The sequence below is a fragment of the Salvia hispanica genome, chromosome 1, assembly GCF_029641045.1.
Source record: "Salvia hispanica isolate PSC_SH4W2 chromosome 1, Shi_PSC_v1, whole genome shotgun sequence".
NCBI classification, from domain to species: domain Eukaryota; kingdom Viridiplantae; phylum Streptophyta; class Magnoliopsida; order Lamiales; family Lamiaceae; genus Salvia; species Salvia hispanica.
This window is the reverse complement of record NC_142692.1, coordinates 14,245,235-14,265,496: the sequence shown is the minus strand read 5'-3', so window position 1 is coordinate 14,265,496 and position 20,262 is coordinate 14,245,235. Positions and strand designations below refer to the sequence as shown.

Below are 20,262 nucleotides of genomic sequence, written 5' to 3'. Positions count from 1 at the left end.
GCTAAAGGGCAGGCTCTGCCCTGATAGAAATATTGTTAATGAAAAATAAAATACTCCATAAACTAATTTGGTGGATGAAAAAAAACCATGACTATTTTTCATGGACAATTAGTATCATAGTATCATTATTAAAATTTGACTTGTTACTATTACAAAAATATTGATATATCTTGAATATGACAATATTTTTTTATTAAAATATATCTATAAATACAGATATAAACAATAAAATATGCACTACTAGTGTTTGCTTTTTGGCAAAATTAATGTTCATGTAGGATAGGAGTATTATTTTATCAATTTGGGCTGCAGCCTAAAAAAGCCCAACTCATCCAATTTGGGTTTCAGCCTAAAAAGCCCAACTCATCTTTTGCGCGTGAACGGTGGGTGCAAACTACAACGGTTATAAATGCTATAGTTTTCAAATTCAAACCGATTTCCACGTGAGGCGCACGTGATCTATCACCCGCTTTTGATCCAACGGTATAGATAATCGCGTTGGCTCAAAGCTAGTACAAATTCAAAAACCCTCCCACCATCTTTAATTAGGGCTTCTCCAATCTCCAATATATACACACATCACACTCACCAACGCTAACCATTTCCTATCAATCTTGAATTTCTTTCTCTAGCTGCACCATTCCAAGTCGCGATTGAATGGTAATGATTTGTACTCTGTGTTAATTTTTTTTGCTCTTCTGCTGTGATTTGTGATTGCGGATTTACGTTTGAGTTGATATGAGCTACTCCATGATTTACGGTTTGTTAATTTGTGATTTCCTGTTTCAATTTTAGGCTTTGCCGAATCAGCAGACTGTGGATTACCCTAGCTTCAAGCTTGTGATTGTTGGAGATGGTGGAACTGGTAAATTTTTACGTTTGATTGCCTCGCACTTGCCATCTTGAATCGTATTTGTCTGATCTTCTCTGATCTCGATTTGGATTAGATTTTGATTTTGTTTAGATTACTGTTTAATTACTGTTTTGAGATCTGAGTTGAGATTAATTCAGTAATTACATGATATAAATTGTGAGTTTTTGGATGGAGTAATGATAGCCTGGAGGTTTTGGATGCAATGTGCAGGGTTTATTGTGTGAGATGTTCTTACTTTTTTTGTTTTAGATTTATTATTAATTTGAGCTGCTGTGTTTTACTCATAATTTTAAGTTCCATGACTGGGAATATGATTTTGCATAAATGGCTTGTGTTTTTTTTTACCATCTTTGAGTTTTTTTTTCCGTGATCATACAGGAAAAACTACATTTGTGAAGAGGCATCTCACTGGTGAATTCGAGAAGAAATATGAACGTAAGATCAATTCTCATTGGTTGTCATGATCATTTGCATAAAAAGGTCTGTTTGCAAAGATTATGTTAATGGTTTATGTCAATGGAATTTTCTTTTTAACAGCAACAATCGGTGTGGAGGTTCATCCATTGGATTTCTTCACCAACTGTGGGAAAATCCGATTTTATTGCTGGGACACTGCTGGTCAAGAGAAATTTGGTGGGCTTAGGGATGGATACTAGTAAGTGAATTGATTCTATCAGTTTCTTTGTATGATTTTGTAATGACTGTTGAACAAGATCTTGATAGACTAACGTTTTGACTTGTTCGAACTGTTTCAGCATCCATGGACAATGTGCCATCATTATGTTTGATGTGACAGCTCGATTGACTTACAAGAATGTTCCAACTTGGCATCGTGATCTCTGCCGGTATGTGTTCTGACGTGTTGGCTGAATTTGTTGCTATAATTCATGTAAACATTGATTTGCTAATTCTTTTCAATTTTAGGGTCTGTGAAAATATCCCAATTGTGCTGTGTGGGAACAAAGTTGATGTTAAGAACAGGCAGGTGAAAGCAAAACAAGTTACATTCCATAGGAAGAAGAACTTGCAGTACTATGAAATCTCAGCTAAGAGTAACTACAACTTCGAGAAGCCTTTCTTGTACCTGGCCAGGAAGCTTGCTGGGTATATAAAGCGAAGACTATTGTATTTTGTCTCAAGTCTTTATATGCTCCATAATATTGCAATTTGAAATTTTTTTTTGGGCTGCAGTGATTCTTCCCTACACTTTGTTGAGTCACCGGCCCTGGCTCCTCCTGAGGTTCAAATTGATTTAGCTGCCCAGCAACTGTAAGTCCTCTGTTCTATCCTTGAGATATGCTCGAGTACCACTTGAAACTCCTCTGTTTGTAATCCATAACTCTTTTTTGTAGGCATGAACAAGAACTTGCTCGGGCAGCTAACGAGCCTCTTCCTGATGATGATGATGAGTCCTTTGACTAAGAAGGATAGCTCCCAATTTTTCCATTTGCGCTTGTTGGGGTTCGTGTGAGGGTTTCGTTACTTGAGTTTGAGGGGGTTCTAATGGAGATGTAGATTCTCTTTAACTGCTTCTGGTGGATCGTTAATTTCATATGGTAGTGAGAAGATACTTTTTTATCTTCTGAAATATGTCAGGGTATTATTTGTTATCAACTTGGCTTTCAGATGAGTAATTGATATAAATATTTGCCGTGTTTTTGTGGAACAAAACACAAATTGATATCCCAACCAAATTTGAGTAATTGAAATTTAATTTGGAAAAATATGCCATTCAAATTTGGTTGAGCCTTGAAAACTGTGATCAATTTAGCTGTGTTCAGAAATCAAGTTGACAAGAAACATCTATCCCAAATTCCTACTCCCTCGTCTCCAAAGAGTATGAATATTTAGTTTGACATGGATTTTAATACATCATTGGTACAATAAGAGAGATAGATAAAGACAATTTTTGAAGTATGGTTAGTGGAGAATGGGTATACTTCATTAGAGAGAAGAGAATTTTTAAAATTAGATTGTTCATACTACTTTAGGGACAGATTAATAAAGAAAGTGCATATTTTCAAGTATGGAAGAAGTATTTTTAGGGAATATTAGAATATTCATAATATTCAGTATTTTTTTGACTTTTTACTTTGTTGCTTAGAATATAAAAGGTACCAATGTTTCCCTCGTAAATTCCTGATTTGTATTTAATTTTGTGTATTAACTTAATTCGCATTAGATACCTTGCGTTGGTTGTATTTCAGCTTCTCTTCGCGGTTGAGATTTAGTAAATCCAGAGAAAAGTATATAAAACATGATAAACAAATTCAAATTTATTAATCATTCATGGCGAGCCTAACACAAGAACACAAATTTTCACATTTAAATTGTTTTTGGAGTTTTTCTTGAGTTTTTCTCATGCTACCAAAATGTTTTTTTGGAGTTTTTTTTTTTCAAATTGAGAATAAGTTCATCGCTAGCTGCCCAAAAACCAGTCTCTGTGACTGTAAACAAGACTCACAACAAAAACTTGGTTGAGCACAATGCTCTGCAGCTCTCCATCTGCATTCAAGTACTAAAATTAGATTGTTTTCAAGGGTCATCTGATCCATCTCAAGCTGTTAAGCAAATGAAGCATGACTTCACACTCTGAGCAATGTGCCTAGTAATCAGACTGGCAGTTATTCATTATTTTCATTTCTCCCAAGTTTAAAATGATCATGCAAGAGTGTGTTCTTATAAAGGCTATAATTTCTACTTCAGAAGATAACTTGTTACACATACAGTTCTAACCAACTACTATACTCCTAGATGGCATGAACAGAAAGTCAGAATCTGCTCTGTAACATGTACTCCCTCCGTCCCAAGGAAGATGACCCCTTTCTTGGGCGGCACGGGATTTTATGCAACTTTATTTTGTGTGTTAAATCGAGAGAGTAAAGTAAGAGAGAGAGGATAAAGTAGAGATAAAGGGGTTTCCATTTTAAGTAATGGGTCATCTTGGTTGGGACAAACCAAAAAGGAAAGTGGGTCATCTTTAATGGGACGGAGGGAGTACTATAATTTTTGTTGGCATGATATACCATTATGGAAAAGGTATAATTTTTTCAATTTTAGTCGAAATGTAATCTGAATCGGTGCACCTAAAATAAATAAGAGGAACTTTGGTAGAAACAATCCTCTTATCATTTACAATACTCAGGTAAAGACACTAACATATCGAGATAAGGCTGGGAGAAAAGGTAAAACTAGATTAGCATAAACTGTGATACCAGGGAGTGGCCACAACCGTGGCATATCAGTGATAGTAGACGACTGAATCGTCCAAAGTTCAATGCCAAGAGAAAGGTTGCAAACTGGCATCATCTTTATACCATTGGAAGCAAATGATACATGCCTCCAACTGAAGCCCTGGAAAATGAAGTACAGGATTCAAGAATGATACAAGAGCAGCCAAAGTCCCATGGAGTAAATCATAGTTACAGAAGTTAAATTATTGATGCATTGCATACAGAATTTATCTAAAAAGCAGAATTTATCTAAAAAGCAGCATCCCAACTTTATAAGAGTCAACAGTGATCAGATTAGATACTCTGTAAGTAAAACTTAAACGTAGAGCCAGAAATGCAACATTGATTAAGATTCCGATATGAACAACTAGCCATTATATTACAGTTCAAAGTCAACTGTAAACTTCAAGATTCAATTTCTCAACAGATCATTAAAAGCAAAGCTGTCAAACTGTTGAAAATTTGTAATGATGTTAGGCAGGGCGCGATACTAAAAGTTAATGGACATATGACACCAAAGGGTGCAAATAGAAGTCTCTTACGTGATCAGACAGAACAATAATTGGCATCTCGTAAACATCAGACATGAAATAATTGGCTGGTGCACCAAGTTTAGGCATGAGCACGAGCTTCACTCCCTTCATTTCAAAATAACTAGAAGCATTAGAAGACAGAACAGATCATCAACCAAAATAGAGCCTTGGGCAAAAATACACTACACTGATCATCAATTAACAATTGACATGTATCTCTTAATTACAAAATGTCAATCCGTGCACAGAAATAGATAGAATATACATCTTATTGCATTCATGTTTCTTCTTACAATGCTGACAAAAGAGCAACTTTTACAATTTTGCTTTAAAACAGGGCAATGATATATGAACATTTTGTACAATCATCTAACAGTAATTGCAGTTTTAGTGGAAATTAGGTGCTTCAGCTCCTTCAAATGTTCGTCATTTGAAATGTGGAGCATAATACGAAGATTTGTCAATAATGCTTCCTGTTCCCAACTTAAGGGACCAGAAGCATACAAAGCTTCCAGAGTGCTGCGATAGGCATGCAACTCTAAGCTACGCATACTGACCTCAACCTCCTCTTTTGGGGGAAGAGAGAAACTCTCCCTCTCAAAGCCTGAACCATTAAACGACTCTGCATCACTATGGGTGTCCGTCTCTTGGCAATGCACAGGCATAAAATAACTAGAATAGCTTTTAAGACTCTGGTTAGTAATGCTACAACTACCAACAGAACAGACATCACTGTCAGAACAATTTAATTCAGAGTTTCTGAACCCTGAATATCCAAGCACAGCATTTTGCTTTTCCCTCTCCATTTGATCATATCCATTTGATATAATATTATGGGAAGCATGCGTGTATGTTTCACCCAAAATTTCTCTCGGGTAAGCAACAGCATGTACCTTTTCAACCATTCGCTGCTTTCGGTCTTCTTTCTCAGCTGCTCTAAATTTTTGTACAGGTCCTTCATTGGCTTCAACAACAGAGGAAATATAAGGTGACATCCTCTTTAAGGATCTTGAAGAGATAACAGCAGATTCCCGCAGTGCAGCTTCATCTTGGAAGCTTCCACAATCATCTCCAGGTTGATATTTAGATTTTGAATTGAACACTGGAACCTGGAAGTTCATATTCGGAAAACAATTTGACTTTGATGGCTTGCTCACTATTACATCACTCCCAGCTTGAGCAATCTGCAAACAGGAATATGGTGATCAGATTGAGTAAATTCAAGATCTAAAAGAACTTGATTGTAGTAAAAGAGAAAAATTAAATGAATATTTGGAGCAAAAATTTATCAAATAAGTGCAATGAAGAAGTTTGTCCACAAATTTCAACAGATACGATGAACATGCAAAGTCAATATGAGAAGAACTTAACAGATGAGGGCAAAAGAAATCCACAAAGCGGCACAAGAAAGCACACAACTAGCTAGAAACAAGAAAGCCTACATCTAAGGTGAAATAGAAACCAGACATACCTTTGTCAATTGAAGCCATTTAACATCATGCGCTGCCTGTCTCGCTCTGACCTTCGTTCTATCAATAGCCAATTCCTTTGAACACCCAAGTAGCCTCACTAGATATTTTTTCTTACATGTCGAAACCTTGTGATGGATCTTATTATTTCTATTTTCGTTTTTGCCTCCTAGAACATTCAAGACCACAGCAATCTTCCAAGAATATTGATGGAAGACCTCAACAATGTCTCCTGTTATGAAACACTTGGCACCTTGTAGCGAAGAAGGGCAAGGTCTCAATAACTTCCTCGAAACCACCTCCACCAGCGGCTTATTTTCCATACCAGGATAGCAAACATATTGGATAGTATAAGTATCCCTGCTGCAAGATAGAATTTCTGCAGCACGCCACGAAGCTAATACCTCCTTACTCTGCATCACCTCAACCGTGTCCCCAGCTTTGAATCTCATAGCCACCTATCTTCTTTAACAGGTATCAAAAGTCTGTGAAATATAAAGAATATGCAAATTAGAATTTAGAAACAGGGACATAGGTTAGAGGATCAATGGAGCCAAATCTCGGTGGTACTAAAGGTATGTAATTCCTGAACGATCATAAAAAATGCATAAAAACTCCCCAAATAACTGTCACTTATTAATCGTTTTACATTCTTCAAACTACAACAGAATTTATCAGAAAGAAGCCTAGATTTTTCGTAGTTGTGGAAAAAAAATGTAAATTTCGGTGGATCAGTTCATCCGCAGGCATATACCTGAAATAATCACCGAAATGACTTATTTTTTCAAAAAAAATAAAAGAAAATAGTACTAAAACACAAAGAAAATACTACTATGCCAATTTTCAAGTGCAAAATTACCAGTCGATTGATGAAAAGGACTGGAAAATTTCCAATACATCCATATTATTAAACTAATTTGACTAACAATGGCAAAAGAGTAGGAGACGCTAAATCTGGAACTAAATCTCTAATTAGGAAACAGTAAACAACGGAATTAGAAAGAAAACTTGCAGATGATGAGAAATTAGACAAAACCCCTAAATTGAATAGCTAAATTTCGATCGATTTAGGGATTGAGAAATAGCATAACTGAAACCTCGCAAACTGAGAATATCACTAACCTTTTCGAGAAATTAGACAGGTACAGACGATCACCAAAGTCCGAATTAGGGAGTTCAAATCTCAGATGCTTGATGAAAAACAGATTTTTGCCCCTCAGTTTTACGTCCTAGGGTTTGTTTTCGTGAGCTTTGAAGAAACAATTGGGGGCAAGAAATTATAAAAAAATAAAAGAAAAAAGAAAAATATATATTGAGGATGGGGGTAGAATTGTCATATGAAAATGTTGGCTCAGAATAAAGTAGGGGGTGCGTAATGCACGCCGAATCGAAGCTACCTAATTATATGTTGATCATATAATCTCACGCTCCTGTTGTTTAGTGTGATTCACTTTCCACATTTTAACTGCATTAAACAAATATATGTACAAAAATTGTTACTACAAATAAAAATATAGAAAAGAAAAGTCCAATTCAATGTGGAGGAGAACGCTTTGTCGTGAAAAAAAATGAAAGAAAATGGAGAATTAGAAGATGGTCAAAGCAATTTTGATCCGATTAGTAACTTATTAATAACTAAACCCTTAAATATTCGACTAAGGTCCATTTTAAAAAAAATATATATAAGAACATTTTATGGGTTTTGTACAAAGCATTATGTTTGTTAGATTGGTCCAATACATTATGAATTGCTCAAACTTTTGCCAAAAAATAACGAACCCATTAAATTTAGATGGTGATAAGGGTTCCAACACAGATTTCGGCCAATATCGACGGCGAAGACAAAAAAACCTTAAGGTTATCTCCACAATTGAACAATTGTAGTATGGATAGTTTCTAAGTGCTTATCTCCATGCATACAAAAACATTGAAATATTACACACATAATATTAAGAGAGAAAAGAAAAAGTGATTGGGGTTAGATGTCTTAATCGAGTCAGATACGAACTAGAATTCAAGTGACTTAATCACCAATAAATACACTTCCTAACTTACCAATAATAGAGTCAAACTAAGATCAAGAACTTCTCAATTACCTTATTGTAGTCTCATCTCAATTATTCATTTTTACCTAATTTAAAGCCCCCAAACCTCATTACCTAATCTCTTAATTGTACCACCCCATAATAAATATACTCTAATAAATAGATCAACCAGGAAATATTACTGGGATTGAAATCCGAAAACTACATTTCGGGTTGGGCCATGACCCGTTTATTTGTTCGATTTTCCTGAGTCGGGACCACTCTGTAAAAGAATATTACCAAAGGCTTTTGTGATACCCAACAATACAAATATGCCAACAATCTTTTTCAGTAAAACATAACCTAAATGGAACACAAATCGTGAATTTTAGTATACATTTTGGTGCAATGTGCTGCGATACAAATAGACAGTAAAATATTACCTAAGTGATGAGTATGTAGTACATCCATACAAGTTAGTACCACCGGGGATCAAAACAGCATTACGGTGATTGATGAGTAAATAGATAATGCAACAGTGGTGCCACGACCCCGACACTCAGACTGTTTCCCAGCAATGCATAACTGCACAGATTGAAAAATATTCTGATCATGTATTTTGTCAGAAGAAATTAATACTTAGTATCTACGGTGGTTTTTTGTAACCGCCACTCTCTTGGACGCAAATTGGCTCATTGTGACCTTATACTGGGGCACACAGAAAGTTCAGGCAAAGCATCTAAGTCACGGATACAAACACATGTGGTAGATGGTTTCTTATACATGTACATGAAATTAGAGCTAATCATCCAAGTTTATGAGAGTCTTTTCCAATGTGTTTCTCAGATTCACCGAAGTCCCAAATTCGCAGCATCTTGAATAAAACCATCAAAATTAAAGGATCATAGTGCCAAAGAAGAAGGAAATCTTAGTAGCATTGTGTCCTAAAGGTTATCGCATTGGAGACTAAAAAAAGGTCTTGTGTCTTAATGTTTATATGATTGATTTAAATTGCAATGAGTAATCATGTGACATTAATGGTAGATACGGAGTATTATGATTTGAAGACAAACTGCACTAGGATGAAATTATTCACACTATTATTTAAAAATTCAAAAGCAGTTGAAGAGGGAACACCTAATTTAAATCACTTCTTTATGTCAAATTATCGTCAATAATTCATTCATCATTTCATTAAGTTCCAGATGAGTGAGAAAGAGGCTCCTCAAAGATGCCTGCTTTAGCATATTATGTCAAACAATGATATAAGAAATGTAAGGCGCACCGTTGACGAAGGCTAACATGTTGTGGAAATTGGAACTCGTCCGGAAAAGAGTGGAAATTGGCGACCTGCAGTGACGTTGGAGAGAAAACACTTAAGAGAACAAAATTTATGTTGTAATAATACCAAAGCCCAAAGAGCTCAGAATTGAAGTGATGCATCAGAGTAACAAATGCATACCTCCCTGGGTGTAAAGTATCTAAGTTGAAGCTCCTGCAAGGAAGGTAATTCAATTTTCTTCTTTCCCTGCATGATATAATAAAAGCATACGGTTGCTTTAATACTGATAAAAGCAAACAACTGTATCTGGTAATATCAGAATCACCAGTACTCAAAAAAACAATGCAGACATATTGTATGTGCTTGTATCTAAAGTAGGAATATTGCAATTAAAATTAGGTGTATACCTGATGCAGACTTACAGGACAGGTAGCCAAAAGGGAACCTGTCCCCTTCACGTATCGAAAATAACTTTTGGTGAAGCAACAGCAACGTCTTGATTCGGGGAAAACAATATCTAAATCAGTCAAGGGAACAATTCAATGATATAAGAGTTACAGAAACAGAAATAAATGTGAACAAATGTTTAAGAAGTATCAAGACCAAAGAGGCGAGCATACCCATGGCACTTCCCCATCTTTCTACCAGGCTAGATGGAACTAAGAATGGATTTGAAGGTTCAACACTAAATTCACTTTCTTCTTCAATACCCTCAGATATTTTAGTTAGGCTCGATTCCAAAATAACTTTGCTTGATTCCAAAAAATCACATATAGGTCGAGTAGTTTCAAGTAACTTATTCCAATATCTATCCGATTCAGCTTCTTCACTTGTTACCATGCTTTCTTCGTACCCAAGTATAGGGCCTGGACCCCAAAGTAGCACATTATTGTACTGGGCCTTCTGGAAACAAAGAGGTTTCCGCTTGGCCTGTAGTTCACAGTGGATTAATCCTAATGCTGAACATTCAATAAGAGGAATGAAGCTGAAGAATATGTACAGGACTTTCTCTATTTGGGCTACAGATTCTATGTATAACTGTGTTAAGATTTCATATCACGTGCTAGGTACCATCTTTACATGTAGATGCACAAGAAAGAGGTGGGCAGAATGCACGTGAATACACTAGATGTACAAAAGTAATTGGATTAAATAGAAAATGTGTGGTTTGTAACAGGGGGGAGAGAGAGAGAGAGGCGGACCAGGCAAAAATAGCGAGGCCGAGAATATGGCACACCAAATTGCAGAGGACTTAGAATGAATTCTTGTGTGTCAAAATGATTTTCTCGCAACATGGTGATCATCTTTTCATGTGTATCAGATGTCTGCATAAAGAAATAGAAACAAATACCAAACTGAATAGAGGGAAAGTATATATGGATGACTTGTTAAACAAAAATGATATCACCTAATTATATCCTCAGGTTTAATAACAATAACAATGATAATGAGTAATAAATACTAAAAAACATAAATATATATCCTCTTGATAAATAAAAGAAAAGACATTGGAAAATAAAAGGAAAAAACATCCACCCACCTACAAATCCAAACCAGAACAAAATTTCTTGGATACATTGCAATTTGCAAGTAAAAGTTGTTTTTTTATTAGAAAGGTGGTTCAAAAAATTCATTACTACAACCATTTTCCCTTAATGAAAGGTACACATAAACCACAAACCTCAAATCCAACAACGTTCTCCACAAATAGCATAACTGGGGGTCGTGAACATTGTGGTATTAGTTCAAGAATCTTCAAAAACGAAGAAGCTCTAGCATCACTTGAACCCTTCTGGAGACCTTAATAAACAAACTTTTAAAAAGCTATAACACAAAAGGTAAATAGGCGCACGTATACAATCTGCATATTGTAGATCAAATCAGAAATCAACCACCTTGTCGTGTATAAGGTTGACAAGGAGGAGACAGAAGCCACGCATCAACCTCATATCTATCGAGGTTAGCAGCACTCAAAGTCTGAATATTTCCCTGCAATCACACCAAAAACAGATGGCCAACACCACAAGCAAATAATTAATTAGCATCAACTTCACACACACATGCACACTAACTTAAATCATCTGTTCAGTAATTAACATCTCTAACTTATAATCATACTGAAAAATAAAGCAAGCAAACTAATGAATTGCTACAGGTATGATTTAGAATTAAATTCAAACACGCACGCACGCACCAACCTAAATCACAATGCAAAGACTAACATCGCTAACTAATACTTATACTCCCTCCGTTTCGCCATAATTGAGTCATTTTACCATTTCGGGAAGTTTCTTTATAGTTGAGTCATTTCCATATTTGGTAATTTTTTTCTCTTTCTTACTTTATTCTCTCTACTTTATTCACTTTATACTTTATTCTCTCTACCTTTTCCTCTCTCTTACTTTTTTATCTATTTATTTAACACACCCAACATTCATTTCTAAAACTCCGTGCCCAAAAGTTCCGCCTCAACTATAGCGAAACGGGGGGAGTAGTAAATATACAAAGCTAGCTAACTAAATGAATTAAACTAATATTTCTGCTTATCGTGATAAGCGACCTGGTACGGACGGTGGCCGAAATTGTGCTCGTAAACATCATTTGCGACGTCGTTGATGTCGAATGCTTCAATTACCACAGCATCCACGCCAGCCTCCATCAATGAATATCTCTATCGGAATCGAAAGCAAAATTAAGCACAAAAAAAGTTGTAACTAAACACGAAAATGAACAATCTTACCAATCCACCAATGCCACTGTAGAATTCGAGTACCCGCCATGGCTTCTCCGTCTCTCTGCTTAAACCCTCCATTTTTTCTGTTGGGGGCGCTATTGTCCGGTTCGTGCAGTTGGTCTTCCTTCAAATTGGATTGGCATAGTTATGGGCCACTTTCAATTTACTGTTGGGCCTTCAGCAACAATATCACCTAATTATGATCCAACAATATTTATAAGAGATAATCTATTAGTCAATATTCCTCCTGCATAGTATAGTATGCATTTTCTGTTGGGCGCATGTTTTAACACATAATTGGTAAAGTAAGAAGTAAAATATTATTAACGGAGAATGAGTCTTATCTCAATAACAAATAAAGAGTTTCCAAAATTAAAATGTGTGTACTATTAATGGATGTTTGGTTGATAAGATAAAATAATACCAAGATTATATCTTGGATTAGTCAAGATTGAATCTTGGATTTAAAAAGGTGTTTAGTTGGAAGGTTAATTTTAATATAATTGAAGATTTTTTTGGTTTGAAATTATATACTAATATCAAGATAATGTGTATTTACTAAGATACCCTTGACATTACTTCTCCCAAATATTACGTCTAATATAGTTTACAAATTTACTCCAGAATATAAATGGCACGTATATTTTTACATCTTAATTAGTTGCATTTTTCAATCTCGCTACATCTTATCATTTTATTTTAATAACTAATATTTATTTATTTTTGTTACATTTTGGCGGGTCATGAAAAGATATGAAGGGGCACGTTATTATTCTTATGTTTCAATGTAAACGAAAATATAATTTTTAATTAAACTCAACATTAGCTCCTAAAATATTCAGAATATTTTGAAAATGAAGAGAATTTTTTTCCAAAAGAAAAAACTGATAAGAAAATATAGGAATATGATAAAAATTTGTAGTAAATAATAACAATAATAGTCATAAATAAATAAATTATTATTATTATTTACATGTTAAACATGGTGAGTGACGTGAGTCTAAACAATAATCAAATTCAAACACAATATTGAATCTTCAATTGTATGGACCTAAGCTCTAATTCGATCATACTGTATTAAATTAGAAACAATTAGCTGCTCAATATAAAGCTTCACTAACTTATTGAATAAATAAATACAATCTGAAATATCGCAGATCATTGTATGATAGAGGAGGGCAGCCTTGATATTTACAGAAAAAGTAAAGGGTAGATATGGAAAAATGATTGATCTTGTCATAAAGGTTTGGCCATGATGGAGTATCTCCTGATTATGCATCATTATTTCAATCTTGTATTGAAACATGGATATAATATTGCCTACCAAACATGGGCTAAAAATAATCTTCAATATAATATGCCCAACCGAACTGGGCCTTATAGGATAGACTAAAAAGGTAAGAGGGCATACTCTTGTGCGACGGAGGGAGTATGATACATTGAGTTATTAACGTTGTCCAATGACGATGTAATCTTTTTCTAGATAGATCGTATTCGTTTTGATTGAGTTATGAATGTTGTCTAATGACAATCGATAATTTGTGACCGTCGTAGCATTTGATTTGCAGCAACTACATGAAGAGAAAATATAATAAATAGAGTACTTCTCAAGGACACCTAATTTTTGGAGATCATGTCTTAAGTAACACCACAATTTGGAGCTTAGTATAATCCATGAATTTTTTTTATGAAATGTAACATAATATATAATCAATATGCATTGTCGCTCTAACTCCCAAGGATGACCTAGTTTTTCTTAAGGTTGGCAGAAAATGCTATGATTGCCACCTCGATCTACGCAAATTATTTTGAAGAAAAAAATGTCAAGCGACGTTATTGTTAGGATTTTTACAGCTTAATTTATGAAATTATAATTTTACCATGTAAAAAACTCATTCCCCTCGTTTTCACCATCGTCCGTTCACCCCTAATTGCCCTCTAAAATTATTTCCTAGATCTGCCATGATCATGAGCAAGGTTTGTGGTATGCGGCCCTCCAATATTATTTTTTAGATCTGCCGTGATAGTGAGCAAGGTTTGTGGTACACGTGATATGAAATCAAAAATTCATAGCTTGCATACTATTGATTCGAATTTATATACTACTACAGTTTTTTGAAATTGCAAAAAATGATGTGAAACATATCAATGTTTGGCTTTGGAGGGGTGGCTTTGTGGTAGGAGTTTACTATACGTACATTTCACTGATTGTTCTTCTTGGAAATGGGCCAATTAGTAGGCTTGTAACAAAGTCACCATGGCCCACTAACAGATTCATTTAACAAATGTCCTTTATATATGTATTCTCTTCATAAAAATTAAAGGGGGATAAGAAAGTAATCTTTTTTGTAGCACTAACAATAAATTGGATGGAAATAAATCCTTTTTAGTTATTTGTGTTTTGACTATAACAGTAAGTGATAAAAATCCACACATTTTTTCCTTTAAATGCACATTTTTGGAGGGCCATACACCACTTTGAAGTCATGATTATAATTTTCCCCCGCCAAGGTTATAAAAGAGCATGAAATTTTGAGCTTTGAATGACAATAATTGCTACATGTATCTTTTTTTCTTCTTTATATTTTGTGGGGTTAAGTATACTTTATGATTTAACATTCGAAAATATTTTTCAAATATATTTGATTTTTTAATTTAAAATACCTCTAACTGAGTTATAACCATTTCAATCTCCATTATTATTTTTAAATTGTCTAGTTTATTTTCTCTCTTAATTTATTATTTTTCATTTTTCTACTATTTCCTTTCAATTATCTACTTATTCCTTTTCTATCTGATACATTAAGGTGGTGTTCACTTTTCTAGATAAAATAATACCAAGATACAATCCAGAATTGAGTTATGAGATTATTTTAGTCATAGGGGGTTAGCTATGACTAATTATCACATGATTATTCATCTATGATTGAATTATGGAATTGAATCAACCAAACAAAATTTAATCCGAGATACAATCTTGTAAACCGAACACCCCGTAAACATCATTTTAATCGTGTGCTAAAAAAAATGTCTCGGTTAAATTTGATGGGAGAGAGTACTATTTCTGCACTATATTCATGGATAGAAACATGGCATCCGAATATTTTGATTTACATTGAGAAAACACATATACGTGTAAAGCCTACTTAAAAAGGAGGCAATAATCTCCCCAAAAGCTATATATATAGTGTAGTGCTTGCAGATACCAATCAAGAATTTGGTTGCTTTTTGACCAATTTATGTTATATCTATCTCAACCTCTCATTAAGCATGCTTCTCAAGAGATGTCAACGAAAACAACATTAAAGATTATATATCACCTCTTAAAGCTTTAATTGGAATCCAATGTGAATGGTCACCAATTTCCCTTCAATTTATTTTATTGCTAAAATTGAATATGATGGAACTGATATGCATAATCATTACAGTGCAAGTTGATAAAATAAATTGCGAGAGAAAGAGAACACTTAATTGATCCTTTATCTAATTGTTACTCTACAAAAGTTTGAATTTTTTTATGCCAATATGTCATATTTAATGTACTGAAAATTGATATAAGTTGTTTGGTGGTCTAATACGTGAACATGATCGAGTTGCATATGATTTACTTCGTCTGCGGAAAAATGCTTCCAACTATAAAAATTGTTTATTAATAAAATCAAAAAATTATATATTGTATAAAATAGGAAGAGTATGCAGGGGGTTGTTTGGTTAGTAAACTTATATCTCATGATTAGATATGTGCTCAACTTTGTTTCATTCAAATAGAATCTTTTTTCTTTTTTTGTCTGTCCAATAAAAATAACACACTTTTGTTTATGATAACTCCTTTCTCTTTAACAAGGTGAGTCTCATTCTCCACTAACAATACTCCAGTTACTCTTTCTTTCCATCCCTCTCTTACTTTGTCAATTATAAAACCCGTGTCGTCCCAAAAGTTTTTATTCTTATAAGATGGAGAGAAATCACACAACTTAATCGTAGATGAATAATCATTTGGTAATTAATCATAACCATCCTCTTCAAGGTTTAAACTAAAATTCTCTTATAATTTAATTTTAGATAGATAATTTATGATAATTAGTCATGACAACTGAACCATATTTAAAGTGTATATATGTGTTATGTGTATGTTATCTCAAGGTCATATAAGGATATGTAATTTTGGTAGTTTGATGGAGTGTCATTTTTACACATAATTTTGAAGTACTCCCTCCATTTTCTCACAGTTGAGACGGAACTTTTCGGCACGAAGTTTAAAAAATAGATGTTGAGTGTGTTAAATGAATAGATAAAAAAAAGTAAGATAGAGAAAAAAAGTAGAGAGAATAAATTAAAACGTGAATAAAATAGATATAATAAAGTAAGAGAGAGTAAATGAAGAGTGAGAAAAAATATTATTATATATGAAACTGATTCAATTATAAACAAACTTTTCAAAATGAAAAAATGACTCAACTATGAGGGAACGGAGGTGGACAGAACCTCCACAAAACTTACAATGACTTGTAAAAGAGGATGGAATATCTTTAATTATGTAATCATTATTTACTGACATGCATATAGATTGACGTGATACATTCGCAAATCTAGCTAGCTCAATCATTGTGAACTTATTATACCACTACTATTAAATAATTTGACAAAAATATTATAAGTACTGTTTATTTATAATTAATGTATTCCGGTTTTTCTTTTAACTGGGAAAATAGACTACGGAAGTTAAGCAACCGTTCCATGGATGAGGTAAATATGGAATACCTATATATATTTTTTCAATAAATCTACAATATTTCTTTACATGAAGAAGGTATTCTATATTTACCTCATTAATTAAAATAACTCTTAATTAATTAGTTGATGGAGGGAGTATTTAATTTGTTTATTGGCCTATCATATATTCCATGCATCAATTAAACTAAAGATTTATTTTATTTCAAGTTCATATACGCCATCGAGTACATTTTATTTTATAAGTATGCTTCCTTGTTAATTGAAACATTTCTTTTTTTATGAAGTTTAAAAATAATGTGTTAAAAGATGGTGAATAAAGTAAGAGAAATAAAGAGAAAATAAAGTAAAAGACAGAATTAATTTTTGCCAAAAATATAAATGACTCAATTATCTTGGAAATTCTCAAATAGAAAAATGACCCAATTAACATGGAACGGAAGGAGTACTAGTTGACGTATAGTCCTCTTGTTAGTTCCAATTATTAACATTTGACCGTCACAGTTAATTAAGACAAGAAATATGAATTTTTTTTGTGACAATACAATATTGATATTATAATTACTCCGATCAGAGCAAGAAGAAACAGGAAGGATGGCTACATCTTACAAAATTCAAATACTACTACAACTTCCTACATCCCATCATAAAAATTGCAACGATAGCTGATCACCTATCTAATGCTAATCCCCTAATTAAGGAAATCAAAAGTAAGAAAAACAGAAAGATAAATTGGGAAATGCAGGCTAATCATAATCTTGAAAGCATAGTCATATATCGTCGTTCACAATCCCATTCATTCGTATCATGCTTCAGTCTTGCTCTTAGTTTCTGTGTGAATATATAAGAAAAAATAAATAAATATTGAGTAAAGAAAATTATAACCCCCATTGCAAAAATTCAAATATAAAAATATGAAAAAGAAGAAAATTACCCTTAGAAGAAAGTGTTGTCAGTGATTTGCCTCGGCGCATTGCACCTGAAGCATTCCATCCTGCTCGCAAAATTGTGCTCGTTGCATGCATACCTGTTCAATATTTCAAATTGAACTTAATCTATTCATTTTTTTTTCATAAAATTTCATCCCTGAGTCATTTACCTTATCAACCATAACATGTAAAATCAGAGACCAATTAAACAAAATTATTGGTACGTAAAGTACCTGGTGCATATCCAGTCGCCGGATTTCCAGGCAGCGCGGCCTCCAAGAGCACGGCCACGCGACAGGTCGGACTCGAATCCTCGTTCATCCTTGGTGGCACCACACGTGAAGCACGTGGAGCGGCTGGCGAAGTTGTGGGCCCCACAGTTGGCGATGGCGCAGTACCAGTCCCCAGGCCGCACGTCCGGCCCCGTGATGAACTCGGCCCCGGGCTTTCGGCCCCCGCATCGCTGGCACGACTCTCTCCTCTGGAAATTGTGGTGCTGGCAGTTCCGACAACTCCAATCGCCCGGCCTGTTCATCCTTTCTCTGATCCTACTATAATTTACACTTAAAACATTTCAATATATATAGTTTGACATGTGTATATATGTAATGTAACGAGATTTAACAAACATACCTTCAAATAGATGAAATTCTACAAATTTTGGGGAAATTAATTAGCGTGGGAGGAATAATAATAAATGTGAGATTTTGTGAGTATTTGGTGTAGGGCATATATATACGGGAAATTGGCTGCAAAATTCGAGGACTGGAATTGCATAAAAAGAACTAAAATTTAAAGACAAATATCAGATTGCCTCCATGCAGATTTTGTATACATTCACTTTTTTATTTATTTAGCACACTTCTCTCAATTACTTTTTCTTTATACTAATAATTGGTCAACTCAGCGCCTGTGGCACTGTCCAGCAAATTACAAAACAATCAAAAATATTTTTGTGTTATAACATGTCAACTGAGAAAAATATTCCATCTTTATAAGTTGGCAAAACTCATTATATTTCATGATTCACCTCCCCATTAAAAAAAATACTTACAATTTAATTTGGTGATTGTTTTTTTAGCAGACATATACTAGTATTTGGGATTATTGATTTTAGTTGGTTTCTTGAAATGAAAGAAGATGGAATTCAAATTTAAAATAGTAGGAGTAGTAGTAGTAAAAAGTAAGGGAAATGGTATTATAATTTCGATAAAGATAGTAGAGAGAATCGGAAGTAGTCTTCGAGGAGCAATTTGACCATCTTTCCCTTTTCTTTTAGCACACTGCTCCTCCCTTTTTTGCTGTCACGTTTTCTTTTTCCCTAACACACATTTTTCCCTTTCTCCGAATTAAATTTACACACATATTCGGCACACTCTTTGCGAGCATGAAACAAAAGTATTGCACCCAGCTATGTGAGTAAGTACTATTTGTTTCTTATTCTAATTGTTTCACAAATTGTGATCATGATGATTTATAGGTTTGAAATCAAAACCCAATCTATTATTTTTATTACATTTATTTTTATTAAACTATCAATATTAATATAGAAAAACGACAGTGACACTGTCATAACTATGATAAAAGAATAATTTTGAAATTAAATTTTATTATATAGATAGATTTTCATATTTAACTTTATCAAGATTCGCAAATGTTTATTCAATTAACTATGAAAATCTTTGTTTTTATACTCCCTCAGTCCCACGTTACTTGAGGCGTTTCTTTTCGGCACTGGATTTAAGAAAGTTTTGTTTGGTGTGTTAAATAAAGTAAAATAAAGTAGATGAGAGAATAAAGTAAGAGAGAGTAAGGTAAAAGATTGAATAAAGTAAGTGTGATTAGATGTTTTATTTTTAGCAAAAAAGAAAAATGACTCAAGTAACTTGGGACAACCTAAAATTGAATACGACTCAAGTAACTTGGGACGGAGGTAGATAATTATAAATTGCAAAGTGATTCAACATGAATAATATTATTGGATTAATTTAAATACAGGAGTGTGTAAAAAAGTAGAGTTATATGAATGATAATAATTACAAGCATTTTCTTTTGCAAAATATCGCTATTAAAAAATGTGAAAACACAGAATACATAAATAAAAATTCATTTTTTTCTTATTAGTTCGGTTTCATTCCTTGTTGTTTATAGTGTTTAGTTTTTGATCAACCAAGCTTAATTTTTTTTTTTCCCATCTAAATTATAAGCATTTTGAATTCGAATTCGATTCAACCACCACTTATTTATTTCTCAAGAATTTAAATCTAAACTTTAACTCCATCCAATGAAAAATACTGTTGCCAAATCTAAATTAAAAATTAAAATATTGAAAATAAAAAAATAAATGATTACTTTCTTAACCAAGCACATTACTTTACTTATTATTATGAGTAGTGTGAATATGTTACATAAATATTGGGCTTATATTGTAAAATGCCCAAATCCGTTAACTC

At 33.7% G+C, this 20,262-nt stretch overlaps 4 protein-coding genes across 6 annotated transcripts; 1 reads left to right on the top strand and 3 right to left on the bottom strand.

The window, feature by feature from the left end:
• Positions 1–510: 510 nt before the first annotated feature.
• Positions 511–2,531, top strand: LOC125217989 (GTP-binding nuclear protein Ran2). Its single transcript, XM_048119576.2, has 8 exons — positions 511–660; positions 796–865; positions 1,253–1,309; positions 1,412–1,529; positions 1,630–1,719; positions 1,799–1,978; positions 2,066–2,143; positions 2,227–2,531. The coding sequence occupies exons 1-8, from the start codon at positions 658–660 to the stop codon at positions 2,294–2,296; spliced, it is 666 nt and encodes a 221-aa protein (XP_047975533.1). The 5' UTR covers positions 511–657; the 3' UTR covers positions 2,297–2,531.
• Positions 2,532–3,141: 610 nt separating this feature from the next.
• LOC125217986 (uncharacterized) lies at positions 3,142–7,452 on the bottom strand. 2 transcript variants are annotated; one of them, XM_048119574.2, is made up of 6 exons: positions 7,232–7,452; positions 6,112–6,594; positions 5,534–5,824; positions 4,650–4,745; positions 4,090–4,228; positions 3,142–3,379 (listed from the first exon to the last, which is right to left on the bottom strand). In XM_048119574.2, exons 2-6 carry the CDS (start codon positions 6,559–6,561, stop codon positions 3,294–3,296), a joined length of 1,062 nt encoding a protein of 353 aa, XP_047975531.1. In that variant the 5' UTR covers positions 6,562–6,594; positions 7,232–7,452; the 3' UTR covers positions 3,142–3,293. The 2 variants fall into 2 exon arrangements, with proteins under 2 accessions (XP_047975531.1, XP_047975529.2); XM_048119572.2 differs by lacking the exons at positions 3,142–3,379; positions 4,090–4,228; positions 4,650–4,745 and having other exon boundaries at positions 4,892–5,824; positions 7,232–7,436.
• A 977-nt stretch (positions 7,453–8,429) lies between these two features.
• DNMT2 (DNA methyltransferase-2) lies at positions 8,430–12,310 on the bottom strand. The gene is made up of 10 exons (XM_048119575.2): positions 12,156–12,310; positions 11,976–12,086; positions 11,311–11,404; positions 11,097–11,215; positions 10,618–10,740; positions 10,036–10,345; positions 9,823–9,932; positions 9,596–9,661; positions 9,419–9,483; positions 8,430–8,718 (listed from the first exon to the last, which is right to left on the bottom strand). Exons 1-10 carry the CDS (start codon positions 12,225–12,227, stop codon positions 8,637–8,639), a joined length of 1,152 nt encoding a protein of 383 aa, XP_047975532.1. The 5' UTR covers positions 12,228–12,310; the 3' UTR covers positions 8,430–8,636.
• Positions 12,311–17,401: 5,091 nt separating this feature from the next.
• On the bottom strand, positions 17,402–18,591 carry LOC125224287 (RNA-binding protein involved in heterochromatin assembly dri1-like). Of its 2 annotated transcripts, none has more exons than XM_048127664.2 (4): positions 18,443–18,591; positions 18,043–18,360; positions 17,815–17,907; positions 17,402–17,711 (listed from the first exon to the last, which is right to left on the bottom strand). In XM_048127664.2, exons 2-3 carry the CDS (start codon positions 18,342–18,344, stop codon positions 17,817–17,819), a joined length of 393 nt encoding a protein of 130 aa, XP_047983621.1. In that variant the 5' UTR covers positions 18,345–18,360; positions 18,443–18,591; the 3' UTR covers positions 17,402–17,711; positions 17,815–17,816. The 2 variants fall into 2 exon arrangements, with proteins under 2 accessions (XP_047983621.1, XP_047983622.1); XM_048127665.2 differs by having other exon boundaries at positions 18,043–18,357; positions 18,443–18,583.
• Positions 18,592–20,262: the final 1,671 nt, after the last annotated feature.

Excerpts from the sequence above, each read along its gene's own strand:
- DNMT2 (XM_048119575.2), bottom strand. The coding sequence starts at position 12,227 with ATGGAGGGTTTAAGCAGAGAGACGGAGAAGCCATGGCGGGTACTCGAA. Across the intron at positions 12,087-12,155 it reads ACAGTGGCATTGGTGGATTG|AGATATTCATTGATGGAGGC; the intron begins GTAAGATTGTTC and ends CGATTCCGATAG. Across the intron at positions 8,719-9,418 it reads CATGTTAGCCTTCGTCAACG|TTATGCATTGCTGGGAAACA; the intron begins GTGCGCCTTACA and ends CAATCTGTGCAG.
- LOC125224287 (XM_048127664.2), bottom strand. The coding sequence starts at position 18,344 with ATGAACAGGCCGGGCGATTGGAGTTGTCGGAACTGCCAGCACCACAAT. Across the intron at positions 17,908-18,042 it reads GGCGACTGGATATGCACCAG|GTATGCATGCAACGAGCACA; the intron begins GTACTTTACGTA and ends AATATTGAACAG.
- LOC125217989 (XM_048119576.2), top strand. Across the intron at positions 1,310-1,411 it reads ATTCGAGAAGAAATATGAAC|CAACAATCGGTGTGGAGGTT; the intron begins GTAAGATCAATT and ends TCTTTTTAACAG. Across the intron at positions 1,530-1,629 it reads GGGCTTAGGGATGGATACTA|CATCCATGGACAATGTGCCA; the intron begins GTAAGTGAATTG and ends GAACTGTTTCAG.
- LOC125217986 (XM_048119572.2), bottom strand. The coding sequence starts at position 6,561 with ATGAGATTCAAAGCTGGGGACACGGTTGAGGTGATGCAGAGTAAGGAG. Across the intron at positions 5,825-6,111 it reads AATGGCTTCAATTGACAAAG|ATTGCTCAAGCTGGGAGTGA; the intron begins GTATGTCTGGTT and ends TCCTGTTTGCAG.